The sequence below is a fragment of the Lampetra fluviatilis genome, chromosome 4 (assembly GCF_964198595.1).
Source record: "Lampetra fluviatilis chromosome 4, kcLamFluv1.1, whole genome shotgun sequence".
In the NCBI taxonomy this organism is placed as follows: Eukaryota; Metazoa; Chordata; class Hyperoartia; order Petromyzontiformes; family Petromyzontidae; genus Lampetra; species Lampetra fluviatilis.
The window spans coordinates 25561153-25584144 of NC_136278.1; the positions used below are offsets into that span (position 1 = coordinate 25561153).

The window sequence follows — 22992 nt, forward strand, 5'->3', positions numbered from 1 at the left end:
TCAATCTAGATTTAAATGTGCATTGCTACAACATCTTCCTAATATCAGAAGGAAGAGCGTTCCAGATGGCCAGCCAAAATCCGCTGCGAGGATGACCGGAGCTCTCGCGACGGGACGTACCTGGCACCGTTTGGCGCTGCGTCATCTGCGACACGCACGTCTGCGGGTCCACGTCGCTCGCGTACTTGAGCGCCTGACCAAACTCCACCTTGATCTGGTTGATGTCGTTGATGTCAAACATCTGGGCGTCCTGGCTGAACTTGACGAAGTTCTCGTAGTGCGACTCGAGGCTCGCGATGAGCCGGCAGTACTCGTCGTGCGAAGGCATCTGCGGTCGAGATGCGTAACAGAGACCAGAATCAGATTATTTATTTATACTCGAGGAGGGACCCGATGAGCTATGAGTCTCTTTTTCCGGGATGTCCAGTAGGGGGCAGGAGGTCAGAAAGTTTTCGACAGACAATGCAAAAACACGAAAGGAGTGCAAATAGAACAAACAAGCAAGCAACACACGCGAATTCAAGGCTGTCAACGTGAATTCAACGTATTTACTGTTTCTGTTGAATGATTATCATAAGGCCTTTTACCCAGGGAAATTTCAATATTCTGTTTTAGGAGGGTCCTACCAAGTTTTGATGATTGCTGCGTAGAATCCCAACCTGGCAAAGTTTGGACCACGATTCTGACGCATAACGGCCTCCTACCCTTGTGAATGACGTCACAGCATATTTACTGTCCACTGCGAGGTCGAAATCCTGAGAGGGAACTGTGAACGCACCTTCTGCACACTCCACGAGTAGATCTTGCCCATGTCTCTCAGCATGTAGCGCCAGTACAGCAGACACTTGAGGCTGATGGTTACTTGGCACCACAGAGTGAGGATGCCTTCGTAGAGGTGGTCAATCCTGCACAATACAATTCAATCAATCGACAAAGAGGGTTTGCTAAGACATAAAATTACGATTAACCCTTTCCCGTTCTGATGACGTATGTGTACGTCATCGTACACTTGCTTAATTGGAAAAGAATTGTAAGAAAAAATGAAGTAACTATATCGGTACCGAAGCTCCCACAAGGCCATGCGGGAGGGCGTGGCACAGTTTGGCTCCAGTTACCGTAGAGTGCGGTTGTGTCGCAAGCTGGCACTGTCTCTCACAATCCAGCTGTCTAATAACAGCACCCTGATGAGATGTCATTATAAGGTATTATTGCAATGTGCCTCTCTCCCTAATCTCTCTCTCCCTAATCTCCCTCATTAACACAACTGACGTGCTTGCGAGCGGGGATGGAATTTCTTTCCAGCTCAGACCGCGCCTGCTTGCCCTACGCCACATTTATAACGTCTTGTTGTAGCAGCTCTCGCTGTGTTTCTTCCTGGATCAGCAGTTCCACTGCTGGATTATTTTTTCCGCCTGGGGACGACCGCTTGTGTTGCGATCGAAACGTCATGATATATATATATATTTTTCTACCTACGTGACTTTACCGAAAGAACCAAAGAGTATGGATTCCTGCAGTCACGAAAGCTTCAAATCAAGAATGTGCCTCGGAGCTTTATAAAATATCAATGCACTACAATCGTGCGTCAATAATGGTATCATCTATTACTAAATAATTGTAATCCACTTGCAGTTTGAACTGTGGGGTAATTTTGGTAATATATTCCTTGTACTCTTAATTTTTTTTAAACCGTGCCACTTGAGTGATTTTCTGCAGTACGCTGCAGCAGGACTGTTGCTTTTGTTTGCACAATGCTTGCTATTGCAAGCAGCCCACAGAAGCATGCAAGTGTAGAGGTGTTACGGGAGGGCAAACAAACACACCGGGTGTGGTTATGCCCGCACGCGAAAGGATGCTTAACATCCACGTCCGCATCGTTTAGCCTGGGGGGCTAACACGGCGCTGGGATCCCCCCACGGCCCCACCCCTCGGTGGGGGAGTTGCTACATAAGGCGGTGAGCCGGAGGGCTCGGGGTTCAGTGTTTAGCTTAAACCAGCGAAGAAAGAAGACCGGCTAGATAGGCCCTGGGACTCCCCTGGATCGCCGTCCTTCTCAGGACCGACCAGCGCAAGCCAGTGGCGTGGCCCTGAGAGCCCAGAGCCGATGTTCTTCAAAGAGCCGGTCTGGGGACTCAGGGTGCCGTAATCCCAGCTTGACCAGAGCTGGGTGAGCTAGCCTCCCCTAGCCCTATAGTGGAGGACCTGGGAGTAGGCTAGCCAGGACAGAGATTGTGGGATCTCCCTGTTAGACGGGTGAAGGGGCCGATACCCCTTCAAGTGTTGTATATCTCGACCTGTAAAATACAACTGTAGTTCAATAAATAAGTGTGCCTCCGACTACGTCGTCCAAGTCTCCTTGAATCTACTACACAAGGAGTCCCTGCTGGATATCTGTGACAAAGAGCATCATAGGTCATCGGATTCCTTGCAGTCTAAATAGATAGGTTCTGATTCTGACTCAGCCTCAAATGAGTCGCTGGTCAAGTGTGTAAACATCGCCACTCGGGAGACAAATGCGGTCGGGCGTGGTACTGGCCACCCACGCCCTCGTGTACCGTGCCGACCTTCACAGGTGCTCGCTAACAGCGCTTGCCCGCCGAAAGTCTGTGTGGCACATTAGGAATGGATCACTCTTTTAATTATGTCCTTGTGCAGCAAGGGAGTAAAGTGTGGTTCTGTGAAAGTCCTGATGTGCTGTGCAGTGCATCAATGCATGTGTGTACAGCAGCATGTGATGACTGAATTGGGCCTGTAGGTGGCTGGCAGGGTTATTGAATGACCGCGCGGATATACCAATCACATGGTTAATGGCGGCTCGGGAGCAAGGCTGGTTGTAACACACGTGTTGTTGCATTTTACAGAGTGACGGTGCTGTTCTTCCCAAGATTAATATTAACCACAATAAATAAATGTGCTTGCCCTCGATTTGGAGCACCTGCCCACGTCCTTCATTTCGAGTGTGCAACATCTGTCCAAGGCTACACACGGGGGGGGTGGGGGGGTGTCTTTGTAGCTCCCTGCACCTGTTCGCCATCTCCAGAGCGTCCTTGTTGATGGGCGGGATGATGAAGCAGAGCGACAGCGGCGCGACCTCGCGCCCGCCCGGCCCGATCACCCTCCAAGTGACGCGGCGAGAGTTGTCCATCAGAATGCACTGATCGCCAGGGGCGATCATCATCTGAAGCAACGTAAACAAAACAAAAAAACAATAAGCGGACGGAATAACAATTTGAAGCCGCTCGCACACTGATGAAGTTGGTTGTAAAGCATAAAAAAAAACGAAATGATGAACGAAGCAAAGTGCCGACTACACCGAGCATCTTCTTGTTTCCTCTGATCGTAAAAAAAGAAGAAGCTGGTTGTGATCGTCGACGGAACGTCGTACTCGATTGTAAACGTTGTGGGGTTTGCTCGCCATCGCAACGATGTGCTGAAGTCCTAGCTAATTGACATAGTTTTGTCCACGTCACAAACCTTACTAAGTAGCCTATTTCAAGAAATAAATTTAAATAAAACACACAGTGAGATTCTAGATTTTAAGCTTTCGTGACTGAAAGTATTCATATTCTTAGGTTTTTTCGGTAAAGTCACGTAGGTAAAAAAATCTAAATTAATAATAGTTAAATTAAAATAAAATAAACGTGACTTCACCGAAAAAACCTAAGAACACAGTGAGATGCTCACCGGCCATATTGGTCGGCAAATGCGTGCAAAAGACAAAGTTCACGCGGACAGGATCTTCAAAATGGGGCGCCAGTTGGGCATGGCGATGCTGCCCGCGCTCCTCGTGTTTATTGTACTGCACCTCAGGCATCGCTCCCGAACTTTGCCGCCTGACTGAACGATGAGCTCGCAAGCGCGGTCCGTACACCATGGCCAACGCGCTGGGGGCCCCGTTATTTCAATAATAGTGCGCGCATGCCGACAATAACTGTCAATTAATCTAACGCGCTCTTTCAAATTCGCGTTACGTAAACGCGCGTTAAACGCGAGTTCGACTCTACTGCGATCTCTCCTTCCAATCTCCCAAAACAACGCTGTATGCGAATCAACGCCTTGCAAATTGATTTACGTACTCGAATGTGTTGGCGATTTTGCAGTGAAACAACGCAAATAGGGGGCGTGCTGTAGCCTCCTCAACATGCAGGCTTGTTTTTTTGAAAGAGCATCACCTGACCCCCAGCAATTAAGCGACAGACGGCTGAATTGCAATGTTTTTTTTCCAAAGCATTATAATTATACTGCAATAATAATCGAATGAAATGTGTTTGTCCATCATTCCGCTTTGAACCCAACAACTGAAGCCAGTACAATGATGAGCCCCTGTGTACGCAGCTACGGTGATTAAACTGCGCAAAAGGCTCCTCTGAGCCTATATTGCATGATGAGCACAATGTGCGTTTGCACCATTGGTACCTCATTTGCCAGTAAAAAATATGATAATAGTTTTTTTACCCTTTTATCTGGCAAAAAAACTGACACCTTTTTTACGAGGAGTCATGTTTGCATAGACCACAATACCTGCAGTCATAATGCAAACAAAAAACATAACTCTGATAATGTATGCACTGTCCTTGAAGTTGATTGGTCCACACCCGAGACAGCTTTCCTTAGAGCCTAGTCTCACATGGGTTGGACCAGATGACGCCGTCATGTTTTTGTTTGCATTATGACTGCAGGTATTGTGGTCTATGCAAACATGACTCCTCGTAAAAAAGGTGTCAGTTTTGTTGTCAGATAAAAGGGTAAAAAAACAATTATCAATGTTCGTTTGCTTCAATCTGTACGCAAACATACGTACACTCTTCCTGATCTGGGATCAGATGGCTGGTCTCTTTCAATACCAATTGTGATGAGCTGGGAGCATCTTCGGGACCCCCCTCCGCCCCCGACTCCCCCCCCTGCCCCCCATCCTCACCTTCTTTCCCTTCTTTCTCCCTTCTAGTTTCACACACACAGTTCTACACCGTTTCATACTTCGCCAAAGTTGCGGAACCGCATGGCGTCCGCACGACTAACAGAAGTTGCAACCTCAGCGCTCGCAATCTCGAATACACAACAGATTCCGGATGCTTCGACCGTCGAATATAAACTCACAAAGACGTACGCGTACTCTTTGGTTCTTTCGGTAAAGTCACGTAAGTAAAGTCACGTAGGGATGAAATAAAACAAATCACGACGTTTCGGGCGCAACACAAGCGTCCGTCATCACCTACGTGACTTTACCGAAAGAACCAAAGAGCATGAATTCCTGCAGTCACGAAAGCTTTAAACCAAGATTGACAATTACGCGTCAGGGATCAATTCCGCGAACGTCCACGAAGCCCGCCTCCGCTGGAGAGCGAGGGAAACTCCCCCCCCCTCCCTCCCGAGTAGCTTCACGGCTTATTCAGGTGAGAAAAACGTGGCCGAGGATGAGTGCCCACCCCCTCACCCCTACCTCGTCGAGTTTGTATTCGCACAGGGCCTTGATGGGCAGGGCGCCGTGCACGGGGTGGTCGGGGTGACGCGGCTTCAGCTGCACGACGCTTTTGGCTCGGCCCGCGACGTTGGCCACCGTTTGTCTGTAATTCATGTAGGAGTCTCTCTCGTCCTGTGGCGACAAACAAACAACAACATAACGCGAGAGGCTCCACGACGCGAAAGAGGGGCCGGGCAAACTGCACGTGAGTAAGCGAGCCTGCGACCAAAGCACCCGGAATGCGTCCCTCGGCAGATCTCAGGAGCTGTGAAGGGTCGAGTGCTGGGTTGCTGCTTAGGGATGGGTGGCTGTGGCACTGTACTACCAGGTGGTAGAGGTGGCTGCAAGGGTCACTTTGTGGGTAGCGGAGGGTCAGTGCAGCAATAGAGATTGTTTCGTACCGTGCTGTTCTCCAACAGATATGCTCATTGCCTTAACCAGCCCTCACTGGCCATCGTGGTGAAGTATGGTCGTCTCACCCCCATTACCCACACGATATGCTTGACCTCGGAGCACTGATATGAGTCAGCGCAATTTGTGCGATTTACTAAACTAAAAATTTTTTTTACTAGGTAAGGCCCACTGAGCTATGTAGCTAATTTTTTTGTCAGAATTGACCTGACCACAAACGATAGCTCAACAAAGTGGCTTATAATGTGTAAATCTTTAGCACACGACCACGGGGAGAACATGCAAACTCTAAACATACAGGCGTCCGGGTGGGGATCAAACCCACGACTTCCTGCATGCGAGGCGAGGGAGTTAACATCTCGCCACCGCGGCACCCCATTTAGTTGTGGGCCATTGAAATGTAACTGGGGGAACTAAAACGAACGAATTTTTTTTTTCGCGGCTTGTTCTGTTGGTGAGCGGCCCTTTTCGTACCGCTCGATGCGAATTTGTGTCGTGCAAAATGTCTCTCTGCTGCTCCTGTTCTCACCGCCAGATTCTGCAGCAGCTGCTCCACGTGCTCCAGGCTTGCGTGCTTGTCGCACGTGTACTTCTGGCGAATGACCTCGTGCTGCCTCTTGAGGAAAAGCTCTGCTTCCTTGGCATCGCTAAAGAACTGCCATCCCAAGGCAAGGATCAGCAGCACACACGGGAGCACTATTGTAATGACAAGGTGGCAACAGTCCATCCGATGAATGGCACGAATATTATTTCCTAAACGAAAATCGTTGGAGCGACCGGAGGTCATACATAGCCTTGTCAAGCACAGGCCGTTGGGTTTTCATTCAACTCCGCTGGGGCATGCAGAGTTATCCACTCGGTACATTTCAGTACGCGTGGTACGTGAATGAGAATGCGCACGCGGCTTTGCGTTCAGTTAGTGCGACAATTGTAGGAACTAAGCCCAAATAGTGTACAATAATTGTCCTTTGTGTGCAGATTGCTTCTCTGTTAATAAGAAAGCAATGTAAATCTTGACTTAAAGCTTTCGTGACTGCAGGAATTCATATTCTTTGGGTCTTTCGGTAAAGCCACGTAGGTAGAAACAATTATAATTGTTATTTTTATAAAATAATAATAATAATAAAGACATTTATTTTTACATTATTTTTTCTATCTACGTGGCTTTACCGAAAGACCCAAAGAATAAGAAAGCAATGTGTTCGTCGTCTATAATGTGCAGAATGATAATTCATCATTTACAGCCTTTGTAGATCCACTGCTGGATGAAAGTCTCCTCTTAGTGTGTTGGTCATGGGGGTAAGGGGGGGTTATAATTCACCGCACTGGTCAATGAGTGGTTGGTGAAGGGTGGTGAGGCGTGGGTCGGAACCGTTTCAGATATCGCCCGCCACTGATGTTCGCCGTGGCTGGAAATTGTGCCCATGTGACTGGGTTCGTAGCGCAGAGTGCATTAACCACTGCTTCATTAGTCATGCGCAACTAAACAGAAGGCACTTACTTGGCTTTCGCGTGAAAGAGCTGATTCAGCAGAGAGACGTGAACTCAAAAGTGGACGCTGCTCAGTAACATCACACTAAAAAGACTGATGCTTGAATTCGTGCATTTAAGATACCCAATTACAGTTATGTAAATCGGGAATCTAAAAATTGTGAAATTGATTCCTGGGCATGGCTAACATCAGTCGTGAGTGACACATGATCTGGTCATGAGCTTCCCTCTCTGCCCTACAACCAACCCGCACTGACCAGTGTGGTGAAGTATGGTCAGACAATCCCCAAGATCGACTCGGCATGACGATGCCTTCACCCAGAATTGGACTAAATGAACACTGTTATTCTACTGCTGGCTCTTACCTGCTGATATGTCGTGTTCTCTTGAAGATGCACCTCGATACATTGCCTGAGCTGCAAAAGCCAACTCCACTGGGTCTGAAGAGCCCCCATGAACCCCTGCACAACCACACACACAAATATATACTGACACATAACGGCAAAGAAACCCCCCCCCCACCCCCGTATAGCCTGAGCAGACTGTTGGGGCAAGTGCTGTTAGCGAGCACCTTTGAAGGCCGGCAACGGCACACGAGGGGGTGGGCCAACACCACACCCAGCCACCTCTGTGTCCCCAGTGGCGATGTTTCCACACAGCACCAGGAACTCATTTAAGGCTGAGTCGACCGAAGCAAGGCCCAGGACCGAGTGATATAATCGTCACTGGTGTTGGCCATGAACCGGAACCGAACTCGGTTCGCCGGGTTCGCTGTGTGCTAATACGAAAGTGTTCTTTGGTTGCGCTGCTTACAATATTGACCAGCAGCACATCGCGTACACACGGCCGCACACACACCACCGGCCACTACACTCATCACAGCGAACCTCCAGGCCACGTGAGTGGGCTATGGCATCGACAGGAGCGCATGGTCTGTGCCTCCTACAGGTCAATCGGACCGATCTCAGATATTTGCAACTACATCGGTTACCGAGTGAATGATCAAATATCGGTGTCCGGCATTTGCCTTGCCTGCGTCAAACTTTTGAGCTCAATCCAGAAATTGGGCTTTGACCGCCCATCGATGTGGTTCTCTATTGTCCATGAGTTTCGGGAAATGTCCCCAATTAACGACGGCAGGTTCATCATGTGCGCGCAGATGGTTAGCGTTACTCTACATGCAGCCCTGTAGGGTTCTGGGGGGTGGGGTGCTGGAGAGGGGAGAGCTACCCCCCTCACCTCCCACCCTCCTCATGAAGGTTCAGCCGCCATTCTCAATTCTCACAGTCAGGTCAAAACTGCTGCTACAATATAAACACCAACGGTGGGTTTTTCATCAAGGTTCGCCACTTCAGCGAATACCCGTGACCACGTACAGCCTTTCCTCATGCACACAGGGGGTGCGAGCTAGGGCACAATATACAACACTGTAGATAAAAGCACATCACAGAATTGCTCATTCCGTTCAGCGTTTAACATTAAGTTGAAGTGTAGTTAACACTGGCCGTGTCGTGTGTCCCCAAAGTGTTTGTACCTTCCCCCCCTCTCTCCTTTTTAAGCCAGGTTACGCTACAGGGCCGTGCCGTGGTTCAGGCTGTCCGTGTGTGTCTGTGTGTGTCTGTGTGTGTGTCTGTGTGTGTCTGTGTGTGTGTCTGTGTGTGTGTCTGTGTGTGTCTATGTGTGTCTGTGTGTGTGTCTGTGTGTGTGTGTCTGTGTGTGTCTGTGGGGAGCGATAGTGTAGCAGTTAGCGCGCTGCGCTATGAACCCGGCGACACGAGTTCGATTCCTGCTCACGGCCAACAGCAGTGACGATTATCTGAACCGGTCCCGGGCCTCCCCTAGGTCGACTCAGCCTCAAATGAGTACCTGGTGAGGTGTGTAAACATCGCCACTAGGGAGACAAAGGCGGTCCGGCGTGGTGCTGGCCCACCCACCCCCTCGTGTACCGTTCCGGCCTTCATAGGTGCTCGCTAACAGCACTTGCCCCTACAGTCTGTTAAGGCTATATGGGGGATCTTTGTCTTGTCTGTGTGTGAGGCAGACGTGTCTGCAATGCAGCGGAGGCTGGGCGAGTGAGTGGTGGTTGATGGCGGCACCTCAATGGTGTCAACGGCAGGGTGGTTGTTCTGCAGCATCTGGTTGCCCAGACCCTGGATGCGGTTGATGGTTATCTCCTTCCTCTCCATCTCCTTGAGCAGCTCCTAACCGGGTCCGATACGCACATCACAGCGTCAACTCCGCGCACCTCCCGATTGGCACGGCTGGCGACGTACGGTGCGAAAGAAGTTCAACATACATAGGCGCAACTCCGTTGAAGCAGTAACACGGATGAGGCAACACGCTGCGTCGTTGACAAATATCTAACAATATATTTTGATCCATAAGAGTTTTTTTTGGGGGGTTAGATCGCGTAAATATATAACAGTGTCGAATGCTCTTCCTTCTGATATTAGAAAGCCACTGGACCAATGCGCTTTTAAATCGAGATTGAAAATTAATTTCTTTAGAACTGCTTTTTAGTTTTCGATTTAAAGCTTTCGTGACTGCAGGGATTCATCTTCTTGGTTCTTTCGGTAAAGTCACGTAGAAGGGAAGTAATAAAATAATAAAAATAAAACATAATAAAATAATTCTCATGAAGTGCGTATCCTGAGGACGGCTGCTTGCGTTGTGGCCGAAACGTCGTGAGAATTATTTTATTATGTTTTATTTTTTATCATTTTATTACTTCCCTTCTACGTGACTTTACCGAAAGAACCAAGAAGATGCTTTTTAGTTTTTTTCTTGTCCTTCCTCCGGATCTCCGATGGGCAGGGTTGGCTGCGCACGGCGCGAAAGGAGTTCGACATACACACACTTAAAACAAGCTACTGCGAGGGTCTCCGTGGGCCGCAAGTTGCCCATCACGGCTGCTCTACACCCAAGACAGCCACTGCAACCAAGGAGGCCACGCGCGTCGGAGCCACTCACAGAGTGGGAGTCCTTCTTGGCAGCGAGATTGGGCAGGCTGCGGTCGCTCCAGTCATAGGCGATCTCGCGCTCCTCGTGCTGGTTGAGCCAGATCAGCTCGGCGGTGGCACGGCCGATGAAGTCGTCCAGCTTGCTCACATCCTTCATGTAGCTCGTTGAGATGTCCTGCAAAAAGTGCAGGCGGCTCGTTACGGCACCAGAGGTGAGTCATTGCGCAACTTTGCTGTCCCCTGCTGGTGCATGCACGTCCGCTGCCGGATGAGGGCCTCCCCAAGCAACGCAGGTCACGGCGGGGGCTATTTTTTAAATCGGAGGTCCCCAACCTTTTTGGCACCAGGGACCGGTTTCGTGGAAGACATTTTTTTTCACGGACCAGGGGGAGGGGGTTCATCATTGGGTCTTTCCCCGATTTCAAAGAAGCTCTCCAGCGACGTTTGTTTTTTACTCATTGTGGCTACTAGGGGGTTAGAGCTTGTGGGCTCACCAAAACTGTGACTGAGACAAGTGCGTAGTGCGGGAAAGAGGCGCGGATGGAAGTGGTAAATAAAATAATGGGCGCGGGCCACGTGCAGGCTCACCACTCTCACCTCCTGCTGTGCGGCCCGGTTCGTAACAGGCCACCGACCGGTACCGGTCCGTGTCCTGGAGATTGGGGACCCCTGTTTTAAATGACCATACTTCACCACGCTCGTCACCGCGGGTTGGTTACGGCGGGGAGCATAGCCACGGGACCACAGTTGTCCAACGCAACAGGGGATTTGGGGGCACTGTGACCTCTGCAGCCCACCACAGGGTCCTGCAGCAGCCGATGATAACCTCCTGTGCGTTATAGTCACCCATGCCAGCACTGTGCCGGCTCGGATGGGTGGCTGACGAGATCGGGCGCATGCGCGGGCGATCTGATTGGAGACATTTGTGGCGGTAGAAGGGACGCAACTATTTGTTTGATTCTACTGTTCGGTCTCCTTAACAGCAATGTTCAGTTGGATAACCAATATCGACGTCAAATTCTGTATCGTGAATTACCAACGAGTAACAAGTAAACCCGTAAAAACAAAGTTTTTCACTATAAATCCTTTATATGCGTGGCATCGGGGCGGCTAGAGTCCTCTCGTCCTCTGGCTTGAGATGGCTGCCACCTATGGGTCAGATGATTGTCTGGCAGCATTAAACAATTGGTAATTAAATATTTAAAAAATTTCCCCTAAACAGTGTAAAATTTTTGAATTTTTTTTTCTCACGAAAATGCATTGTCACGCACAACGAGTCTATGTGCAAAATGTCAGCTCGATTGGATCACGGGAAGTGGGTTAAAAAACGACCGAAAGATTTGCACGGTCCTAAGCAAGCAAGCGAACTTAATATAAAGGATTTAAAAAGAAAGACCATTGCACTTGGAAACTGGATTTTAATTTACTTAATGAGGCAGGGCCACACCTTATTAATTGCATATATTCTTCCAGAAGGCACATAGCCAATGTTTTGAATGTAAAAGTGTTCGGGTGTCACCAGTTCATCATCTTTAAACGCAGATTAATTTCCATGGAAACATATCAGTCACACCTGGTGAAAGCACTCTCAACAAGAAGCTAAGCTCTTTTTCTTCTTCATAAGTCAAAGTGGGTATAATTGTGTCTTGTTATGAGTCAATTTGACTAAATCTGAAATTGTACCGTTTAAGTCTACTTAATACATTGATGAGCCGCATAAAACATGCCTTTCATGTTTTGTCTATCTAAAATAGTACAGTATCACATTGTGTAAACTGTCATTTTAAGTACAATTCTAATAATATTGGTTCACTGATATTCGAGTGCAGAATTTCTGCACGACTGCAAAAAAGCGCTGTGCGTGATATCGCAACCCTTTACGAGAGCGATAGGTGATAACACGACAAAGATGTAAGGCAGGGGGTAGTGGGAGGTAGAACAAAAACGCTCGTCACCCCACCCTTGACCGAGTGGCTCACGCCTGAGCACGATCTGTTCTGAGTTTTCGGATGCTTTTAGATGAGGTCATGTGTAGCGTGACACCTCCATCGCACTGCTCAAGTGCGCCTGGGGGTCTTCGGGTCAGCAACACTTGAACCCTACTCTCAATTGCTACCAAGAAACAAAAGACCCAGGTGGTGTTCGTTGTACCGTACGGATCAAAACGGACACCACACGCCTTGTAGGACCGAGTCTTGGAGCTGCAGTAGATGTACCAATGTCTGATACGGCTGTTGTTCACAATTGCACCCAATAAAATGAAACACAAAGAAGGTGTGAGCGTCAGCTAAACAGAAATGGAAACACATGCAGAGGTCCCACCATCAAGCTGGAGTATTTGGAGATCAGTGCCTGGAGTGCCTCCTGGTACTTGCGTCTGTAAGACTGGGGCACAGATGCCTGAAACAACAGATAACGGATAAACAAAGACAAAGATCCCCCGTGTAGCCTTAACAGACTGTTGGGGCAAGTCCTGTTAGCGAGCACCTATGAAGGCTGGCACGGCAAAACGAGGGGGTGGGTGGCTTGCACCACGCCTGGCCGCCTTTGTCTCCCCAGTGGTGATGTTTACACACTGCACCAGGTACTCACTTGAGGCTGAGTCGACCTAGGGGAAGCCCAGGACCAATTCGGATAATCGTCACTGTTATGGGCCGTGAGCGAGAATCGAACTCAGGTCGCCGGGTTCGTTGCGCGGCGTACTAACCAACTACAATACCGCTGCACACACGCGCCACTTTGGCTACTTCACAGAAACTCTATGACTTGTTAGTTATATTCTTAGGTTTTTTCGGTAAAGTCACGTAGGTAATTTTTTTTTATTAAAATTAATAAAATTAAAATCACGACGTTTCGGAGGCAATACAAGCTTCCGTCTTCAGGTGGAAACGTCGTGATTTTTATTTTATTAATTTGAAATTTTTTTACCTACGTGACTTTACCGAAAAAAAACCTAAGACTATGAATCCTTGCAGTCACGAAAGCTTCAAATCTAGACTTGTTAGTTCACAAAGTAATGGGTGACCATCTATGACATGTGCAAAGGGCCTGATGGGCTGTTTTTTTTATATCATTACCATAAGCAAGCATTGTTTATCCACTGCTGGATGACGACCGCCAAACACTGTTATTGTCTCTCACAACCTCGAGATGCCACAATCCATCTCACTCCTGTGCGTGTGTCCATCTTATTCGCTCTATATTTGCGGTGGTCATCCTCTCAAGTACAATTCTCGTCAATGACTGCCGTTCCATTACTGATCTTGACCATTGAACACAATATCTTCGGGCGATGACTCTTGCCTGGAGGCATTCTGAAGTCTCTTACTGCATTGGTTCATTGATCCAACTTTGCATATTTTTAACACGTAAGCTTTCGCGACCAATATCATCCATAATAGAGGTTTTTTGGGGGGGGGGGGGTTTAGATCGCGTCAATATATAAATGTGTCGTTAAACCCGCCACCATCCGACACAGCCAACTAGTAAGGGTTGTCACGTAAACAGAATGTGGCCATCTTCTTGGTTCTTTCGGTAAAGTCACGTAGAAGGGAAGTAATAAAATAATAAAAATAAAACATAATAAAATAATTCTCACGACGTTTCGGCCACAACGCAAGCAGCCGTTGTGGCCGAAACGTCGTGAGAATTATTTTATTATGTTTTATTTTTTATTCTTTTATTACTTCCCTTCTACGTGACTTTACCGAAAGAACCAAGAAGATGAATCCCTGCAGTCACGAAAGCTTTAAATCAGAATGTGGCCAATTCATCACTAGTACAGCAGCACACCGGTGTGTTGAAGAGCCAAGCTACAATATTTACAATCTGAGTACCGTGACGTTTCGCCAGTAATTACAACTAGCTTCATCAGGCGACAGCCAGATTTGTGGAGAAGTCTTACTGTTTCGTTCCTTATATAGAGGCGTAGATGTGGTGACCACACTTGTGCCACGTGATCTAACCCCCAAAAAAAACCTCAATTGCATCTTTTTTGTCTTTCAGTGTGATTCAAAGTACAAACCTCTGCATACATTTGAACACATTTCCGCTTTTTTCCGATAGTTTGCAAGCATTCACATTATTAAACCAAATGTCGTAGAAGATGATATGTTGCAGCTGTTTTAGTGGACACGAACATTGTTCCAAGGTCACAGACAAGATTGGCATAAAACCGGCAGTTTAACGAAACAAAAAATACTCGTGCTTTTGTGTGCTGGGCCTGAAGAAAATAAGCGAGGTCAAATTACAATGTTTTTCATATCATCCATAAACCCTTTCAAGTCTGAGAATACTCAGAAAGTTGAAGCGATGTTTTTTTTCCAGATGCATAGGTGGGGTTGCTGTCAGTAACTGGTTGTAGAGTTTGGATACAACATTCAAACCGTACCTCGAGAAGTTTGGCCTCCTCCACCCGCTCTCCGATGGCTTCGATCATATTGTGCAGGTCCGTGTGGCTCTGGAACTGAGATTCCACCGTTGCCTTGCTATCCCCCCATCTGATATTCTCAATGTGAACCTGCACACATCACAGACACACCACCAGAATGCTCAGCCAATCGGACGACGTGTGGACCGCAAGGGTGAGAATAATCCTTACATACATATATATGAAACTGCATTTGTCAGCCCTGTCTGTCAATTCATCACAGCACCTGTGATAGATGTGTCATATATAATTAGGTGAGCGCGTATGCTGACCAGAAATAACAAGGGGAAGAAGGTTTGATAATTATTTATGTACAACTTATCATCTTCAACCGAGTCAAACAAAACAGTGACCAATACTAGGGTAGCATACTTGTTCTACTGCTTAGATTTGCAATGTATCTTTCATTATTTTCTTGGGTGTTTCGGTAAAGTCACGTAGAAGGGAAATAATAAAATAATACAAATAATAAACAATTAAAAAAATATTTCCCCCCCCCCCCAAACTGGACGCCTTCATAAAAAATTTTTCAGTAGTTTACAAATAAGATTAAAATTGCATTAATTGTATTCACCCGCGATTGATAATGTGAAGCACAAAGCGAACCCCCTGCCACCCCGCCCAAGTATAGAAGTCAAACTCCGCCTGTGGATATCAGGGGAAAATGCATTTGCTTATGCGTAACTAGTCGCTTTTGTTCTGGTTTGTATCTCCAAGTGTTAGGGAGCCCTTGCAACAATTGTATAGTTTCAAATGGGGTGTATCCAGGGCCGGGTTAAGGCGTGGGGGCTTTAGGGGCTGGAGCCCAGGTGCCTCCACCAGCTGGAGGACCTCCAGAGATGAAGTGAAAAGTAATAAAATAATAAAAATAAAACATAATAAAATAATTCTCACGACGTTTCGGCCACAACGCAAACGTCGTGAGAATTATTTTATCATGTTTTATTTTTATTATTTTATTACTTCCCTTCTACGTGACTTTACCGAAAGAACCAAGAATATATAACAGACAGTGAGTTTAAATAAAAGCGTGTCAAAAAAAGAAACACGGCAGCCGAACAGGGCGTGAGCCACACAGCATGCGGTCACCTCGCTGCGCTCCACCCAGACGAGCAGCTCCGTGATGAACTGCATGGTCTCTGACTCGCCCGCCACTCGCTGTCTGCCCTTGCCCTTGAAACGCTGCCCCGTGTGCAGGATGGCCTCGCGCGTCTTCATGGGGCTCCGCGTGCCGTTCTGGGGCTGCAGGCGCGCGCGGTGCTCTTGCAACACCTGCAGCTCCCCACGCAGGCTGGCGATCCTGTGGGCGCACGTGGCACGCGGGAGTTTCGCACGCAGCAGCTGGTGGGGATCGGAGGGTCGGAGCGCTCGGCGAAAGGCTCAGAGGGGTATACCGAATAAATGAAACTGAAAACTGGCTCAGATGTTCGAAAATTGTTTTTAAACGCTTCTGGGGATTTTTAACAATACCACGAGAAATGTGCTGCCTCCGGGCTCTGGAGACCAGCTGGAGAAGATTCCAGGCACGCGTTGGCAACGATGGCGAACAAGTGGAGACTCTGACTTTTTAAAAACTATTAACATTACATTTGTTATCATGTTACAGTGTACTGTATTATCCGTTCTTTTTTTCCATTGAAAACGATAGTACCATTTTAGTGTTACATTTTTTTGAAGCACCCTGTACGTATATGTTAGCAGGTAAAGCCCACAGCTATATAATAAAAAGAATAACAATATCACGACGTTTTGATCGCAACACAAGCAATCGTCATCAGGTGAAAAATATAGGAAATGTGGAAATTCATAGTAGCCAAATAGTCTAAACGCATGTTTCTAAATGTGGAGGGGGAAAACCGGAGGACCTGGAGAAAAATCCACGTGACCACGGGGAAACATGCAAATTGCCGAATATACAGGCGTCAGGGTCGGAATCGAACTCGTGCACTCATAACCTCTCACCACCGTGAGATTTTAAGCGCAGTGAGTTGATGAAGCCAGCCCAGTCAACAATGGCTGCATGATAAACCAACACGTCCACGCCACTGGCACAGCGGGGAGCACAACGTGATGCATCTTTCCAGCGAGCCTTCGACACTTCACGTGGCCTCAAAAGGGCACCTAGCCTGGCACAAGCATTGTGGTGAAAAGGCAGTCACTCGGTGGCACATTGTGGCTGCTGTCGTTGTAGTTGTGCGCTGGCATGAACGTGCTTGCGGCTGCGAGGGCACGTACGTGCCGAGTTCGATTCCTGCTCAAGGCCAACACCTCTGACTATTATCTGAACCGGTCATGGTCGACTTGGCCTCAAATGAGCACCTGGTGCGGTGTATAAACATCGCCACTATGGAGACAAAGGCGGCCGGGCGTGGTGCCGGCCACCCGCCCCCCTCATGCGCCGTGCCGGCCTTCATAGGTGCTGCTCGCTAACAGCACTTGCCCCAACGGTCTGTGTGTGATGAGAGAGAGAGAGAGACAGAGAGCGAATGTGCCGGAGTGGCAAGAGCGCGCCTGGCTGGCCGCTACCTGGCCTTCAGGCACTCGGAGTGCGGGTGCTGCCGTTCGGTGAGCACGTGCGCCTCCTGGTAGAGGTTCTGTACGAGCTGTTCCGCCTCCCAGAGGCACTCGTCCGTCTCGGCCATGTGCCACGGCTGGTGGCCCGTCTCCACGCGCCGAATGTCCTGCTCGCACGCCGACAGCGGGAAACACCGCGGGCGAGAAAAAACGTCGGCGTTACCGTGCGGCTCGGGGCGGTCGCGACTTTGCGATGTGTCGCTGCGGTGAACGGCGCGTGGCAATTGTGATATCTTGTGGGGCCTTTCTGCCAGTGTGGAAATGATGAAAATAGAAGAATCGGCTTTATTTTCTCTTTCTGGCAATACAACAGGTGTTAAAATATGATAATCAGAGCATGTTTCTTTGCATGTTTTGCCACAAGTACGTGTGTTTCATGCAGGCGTAATGCTTTGCAACAGGTATCCATTTTGTGTTTGAACATCTTACCGCCTCCTGTATAATTGACATAAAGGATAACGCCTATTCTTCGTCATTGTAATGTCCGTTTAGCAGCAATTTTTTAAAAGTGGTAATTGCTCATTTTCACAATCGTCATCGTCAGCCATGGTCAGTGCCCTGCTGGATGAAGGCCTCCAAGCAATCCCGTGATGTAATAAATCATTCATAGAGCGCCTGCACCCCAGCTGATTTCCTCGCATCCATTTCCTTGTTGGGTTTTGTCCGACTGGAACGTGTGGCCAACTTTTTTCGGGGGGCTTTTCTACTCCCATCAATATTCATCTCCATCGACCACCATCCAAACGAGCGACGCGCCCTGTTCCAGGTCAACTTACTTTTACAGGTAGGAACAACAGTTGCACACTGTTATTCTTAGGTTTTTTCGGTAAAGTCACGTAGGTAAAAAATTACTATTAAAATTAATAAAAGTTAAATAAAAATTAAATAAAAATCACGACGTTTCGGAGGCAACACAAGCTTCCGTCTTCAGGTGGAACCATCACAGCACGATTGCTGTATTACTTGATAAAATTAAATAAAAATCACGACGTTTCGGAGGCAACAGGTGGAATCGTGCTGTGACGGTTCCACCTGAAGATGGAAGCTTGTGTTGCCTCCGAAACGTCGTAATTTTCATTTTATTTTTTATTTTACTTTTATTAATTTAATTTTTTTACCTACGTGACTTTACCGAAACAACCTAAGAATATGAATCCTTGCAGTCACGAAAGCTTCAAATCTAGTTCCACAATGCCCACCAGGGATTATTTGTCTGTCGTGCATAGCCCCTCCCAAACATGTACGCTCCCGGATTGGTTGAAGTGCGTCACGTGACCGCGAGCTTTCTGTCGTGCACGAATGCGCTGTCCAACCAAGTTCCTACCTGCCCACCCCGAAGGAACTTTCTGTTCTTGCAAACTTGGAATTGACGTCATGAGCGTCTGCACGTCCTCTCATCCACGTGTTCCCCCTTTTAATTTCTCTCAATGTAATTCTGAGCGTGCATCTCCGTGCTTATTTTGGCACCCGTGAGTTGTTATGCTCGTTAATATTTTTTCTTAATTATCGTATTTCCCCGCATAATGTGGATGAAATGATCAACTCTCGAGTGATTGATGTAAATAGCTATTATTCATGAAAAAAAAGTGCTTGGGGCAACACGTTTTCAGAGTTTAGCTTATTATTTAGTTAATAATTCTCGTATAACTGACAGTATGTGCATTGTAAGCGTAACATACTTTAACACAAGACATATGACATGCATATGTGAAGTGAACTGCAGTTTAAGAACGTTTGAGTAACCTTTATTTGAACTGGGCGCACAGCAAATCGCAAAAACTATACAATAGAAGAGTGGATACTGTAATTAAAATTGTATATCGCGGCAAACCTATCTATAACCCGCTTTAATCCACCTGTGGCCAGTGACTAGCCTCCAGGCATGTATGGGCAGCGATGTGGGGGGAATTGATGGAGGGTTACACCCCTGGTTTGAAAGCAGGTGAGACAGTTGCAACAGAATGCACTGACACACAGGCGAGTCAGTGGGCTTGATGTTGCTTACGTAATGCCCCATTTTAAGACTTTATTAGTTTGAGGTCGCAAAGGTGGCCTAGGCGTGAAGAACACTGAGCCTCGCACTGCCGCGATCTCAGGCTCAAACCCAGTTAGTCATCTGTGATTAAAGTAAGTTCATAAGTGTTGCGAAGTGACGGACTCGGACCAATATCCAATGACTGCACACGCGCAAAAAAAGGAGTCGTTTCTATTGATTTCTTTATTAAATGTCACTTAATTTTTAAAAATCCAACTCCGATAGTTTAAAAAATATCGGTTTGGCTGCCATGCGACAAACATCATTACATCGCAGAGAACCCTTCATCCCCAAGAGCGTGGATAAAAGGTGTCACTTGCAGGGATCTAAGAAGGAGTTACGTAATATCTGCATCCGTTAGTCCTCAGACAAATAGGTTATCCAGCACTCTGAAAGTGTTCTGAATGGGTGATTTTTCTCACTACATGGTGCCAACAGCAATATTGGAATAAAATAGAAAGAGCTAATAATTGCGTAATTTCCCCAATAATCTGCTTTTTGGAGGTTAAGGCAAAGAAAAGGAAAGGGCTTGAATGAATGATACACAGTGAACTAAACAACCAACAATGGCATTTGTAGAATAGGTTGCTCCACTAAACTGTGATGCAGTCATTTCTGGGGCATCGTAATTACTTAATCTATAGCATATTTGGGGACACCACAAAAATTATGTTGAGTTTATTTATCTGCAGAGTATGTTGAACATAATGATCACGCTTATAGATGAACACACAGCAGTATAAATGTGTACGACACAATTGGACAATTTGCAAGTTGGGTGTGATTGGGTAAAATGTGGGTACTCCAACCTCGTGGAAGAGTAGGCCAAGCTACCCTTTTCGCCAGCAGTGGCGTGAAGGAGCTATTTTCAGTGCTGCACCTTTATTACGTACGCGTGGCACGGCACAATGCAGACTCTCCGCAAAATGTCCCATCTCCATGGACGAAGGCGGTTCGTCTGGGCGATGTGTGGATGTATGTGGAACTTCTTTCGCACCGTACTTCGCCAAACGTGCTAATCGGAGATACGGATCGTGGCGTGCGTGACTCACAGCCTGCAGGTACGTGTCAGCGCGCTTGAGAAGATCCTCGCACCGCTGGACCTCGTGCTGAAGCAAGCTGGTGCACGCCTCCAGAGAGTCCTGCCTGCTTTACGCGCACGGACACGCACGGAGACGCTCACTCGCCGGAGAACACCGACAAATACCGCGCAATTCACGCAGCCTCGGCATCGAGCGGTCGCTTGGCGAAGGGCGAGGGCAATGAACATGGGTCGTGGCACCACCGACCGTGGCATTTAACTTTCATAATGACGGCATCGGGGGAAACTTGAGTCACCACCCACATGCAGACTTGTAATGTGGCATCTGATCTCGCGACTACCAGTTTGTTGTTGACCCCCCCCTCCCTCATTGTCATTATTGCGTGCCGCGAAGGCCACAATTCGTTGACACCCCGATGGAAGCGGTAAGCCATTTACCTTTAATTAATTACCGTACCGGTAAGACTTGTATGACCCACCCACATTTTGAATTAATGAGTAATATTGGATCTGATCGGTACATTACACGAGACTAAAGGTGAATTCGTTAATCGTAAATGAAAGCAGTTATTTGCACCTATAAAATGCTAATCGAATGTTGTTTAAAAAAAATGTAGCTTTCAGTTTAGAATGGTGACCAAATCGTTCCACAAAACAATGGACATAAATACACAGCGAAAGATGTATCAGACAGTTACGCAACTTATTAAAACAATTTTTTTGCGTTTTTCTAAATTAAGTATAGTACTTTACTGCTCATAATAGCCCTGCCATTAATGTATCTAGGAGTGCTTTACCGACTCTCAAGACTGCTTTGCACGAGAGTCCCGCGTTGGGATGTTTGACCGATTCCATCAATGAGTAGCTGCGTGTGGCTGGAAACCAGAATCGTCAGAGAATGGCCATGAAATTGATGGGGGAGTGACGATAAATATTTGGACATGTTGATTCGATACATTTTTGTACGACCATTTCCTGCCCACTTTTCAGCCCACGGCTACTACTCCGAGACACTCCCCAGGCTCAGGCCTTGCGTAGTTTCCAAGACTGAATGAGATCGGGCACAACTAAGGAGATATTGGTCAGTGGCATTTGGTTGGTAATTTGTGCGTCACGGTCTATTGTTGTGAGGCATGTTACAGGCGTTGGGCATCCACTTTACGTGGCTGATGTACCACATGCTCATAACTGACTTGTGAAATTACCAAAGAGTTAGGCTGGCAGCCACGTAAAAAAAAAAATGTCGATCTAAAAAAATATCCTACAGTAAAGTGTAATTTGGGTGTCAACACGGAATAGCGTGAGTGTCCGAGACCGGTGCGGATGTTCAACCACCGCGATTCAATGTTCATTGAATTGCAGCGTTCTTCATCGCAAGGCCCGTGGGCCACTGTGGCCCCTGGTGGCCTTTAGTGCGGCCCCTGGCGTGCGGCCTCCAATAATAAACAAAAAGTGAAAACACCACCCCCATCACTCTTTGGTTCTTTCGGTAAAGTGACGTAGAAAGAAAATGTAATTAAATAATAATAGAATACGACGTTTCGATTGCAACACAAGCAACCATCATCAGTCTTAATTTGGAGCTTTCGTGACTGCAGGAATTACTCTTTGGTTCTTTCGGTAAAGTCACGTATAAAGATAAAATAATAGATTAAATTAAAATAATTTCTTATTTATCTTTATACGTGACTTTACCGACATAACCAAAAAGTAACCATCATCAGGTACAAATGAATGAGAAAACAAACATAGTAAACTTGGAAATATAATGCAATCGAAACGTCGTATTGTATTATAATGCAATCGAAACGTCGCATTCTGTTATTATTTAATTAAATTTATTTCTACGTGACTTTACCGAAAGAACCAAAAAATAATTCCTGCAGTCACGAAAGCTTCGAATCTAGTTTTTACCACCCCCATCGTTGTGTTGGCAAACTCCAATGGTGTCAAATGTGTGTGGCGGCCCTCACACTGATGATATCTTATCGGCGAAAGTGGCCTCCCTCTGAAAATGAGTGAACACTGGAATATGACATTTACAGCAATTATTGAATTTCTTGAGAGTATTTTTATATGCTTACGAGAGAGTGAGAGGTGGCACGGCAGTTAGCGTAATGCGCTAAAAGCCTCGCGACCTGAGTGGTAATCTCGCGCCCACTGCTAACGTCAGCGGCGAGTCATATCTGAACCAGTGCTGCATTTAGAACTCCCCTCTTCACCAGCCCGCAGTGATCAGCGTGGTGAAGTATGGTCAAACAATTCCCATGACAAACACGCATGGGATGGCTTCTTTGAGCAGTGAATGAATAAAGGGCTATGGAGTGTTTTATTTTAAAGTACAGTTTAAAGAAAATAACGCCAGCGCCTATTCTTTTGAAACTGTTTGTGCATTTCTCATTCTTTAAAGATTACATCTACTTTTCAAATGCTAGGCACGAACAAAGCATAAACCACAAACAAATTAATAATATATCAGTCGAAGTGGCAGCCTAGAGGCTTGGATGGAATAAAAATAGACGAACATTTAAATGCTATATATAAGCTGACATCTGTTCTGTGTCTCCACAATATGAATAAAATATGTTT

General features: G+C 47.0%; 1 protein-coding gene across 1 annotated transcript in view; it reads right to left on the reverse strand.

Moving 5' to 3' along the window:
- LOC144931403 (uncharacterized) overlaps window positions 1-22992 on the reverse strand; it is a 73823-nt gene that overhangs the window by 49846 nt on the left and 985 nt on the right. Inside the window, exons 2-14 of the mRNA XM_078855209.1 lie at window positions 20414-20503; window positions 17279-17433; window positions 15842-16052; window positions 14714-14842; window positions 12646-12723; window positions 10334-10498; window positions 9460-9564; window positions 7729-7824; window positions 6402-6527; window positions 5441-5593; window positions 3024-3178; window positions 779-905; window positions 121-328 (exon numbers count right to left, since the gene is read on the reverse strand). Of these exons, the coding sequence (XP_078711335.1) occupies window positions 121-328; window positions 779-905; window positions 3024-3178; window positions 5441-5593; window positions 6402-6527; window positions 7729-7824; window positions 9460-9564; window positions 10334-10498; window positions 12646-12723; window positions 14714-14842; window positions 15842-16052; window positions 17279-17433; window positions 20414-20503 (1798 nt within the window). The remainder of the gene's footprint in view (window positions 1-120; window positions 329-778; window positions 906-3023; window positions 3179-5440; window positions 5594-6401; window positions 6528-7728; window positions 7825-9459; window positions 9565-10333; window positions 10499-12645; window positions 12724-14713; window positions 14843-15841; window positions 16053-17278; window positions 17434-20413; window positions 20504-22992) is intronic.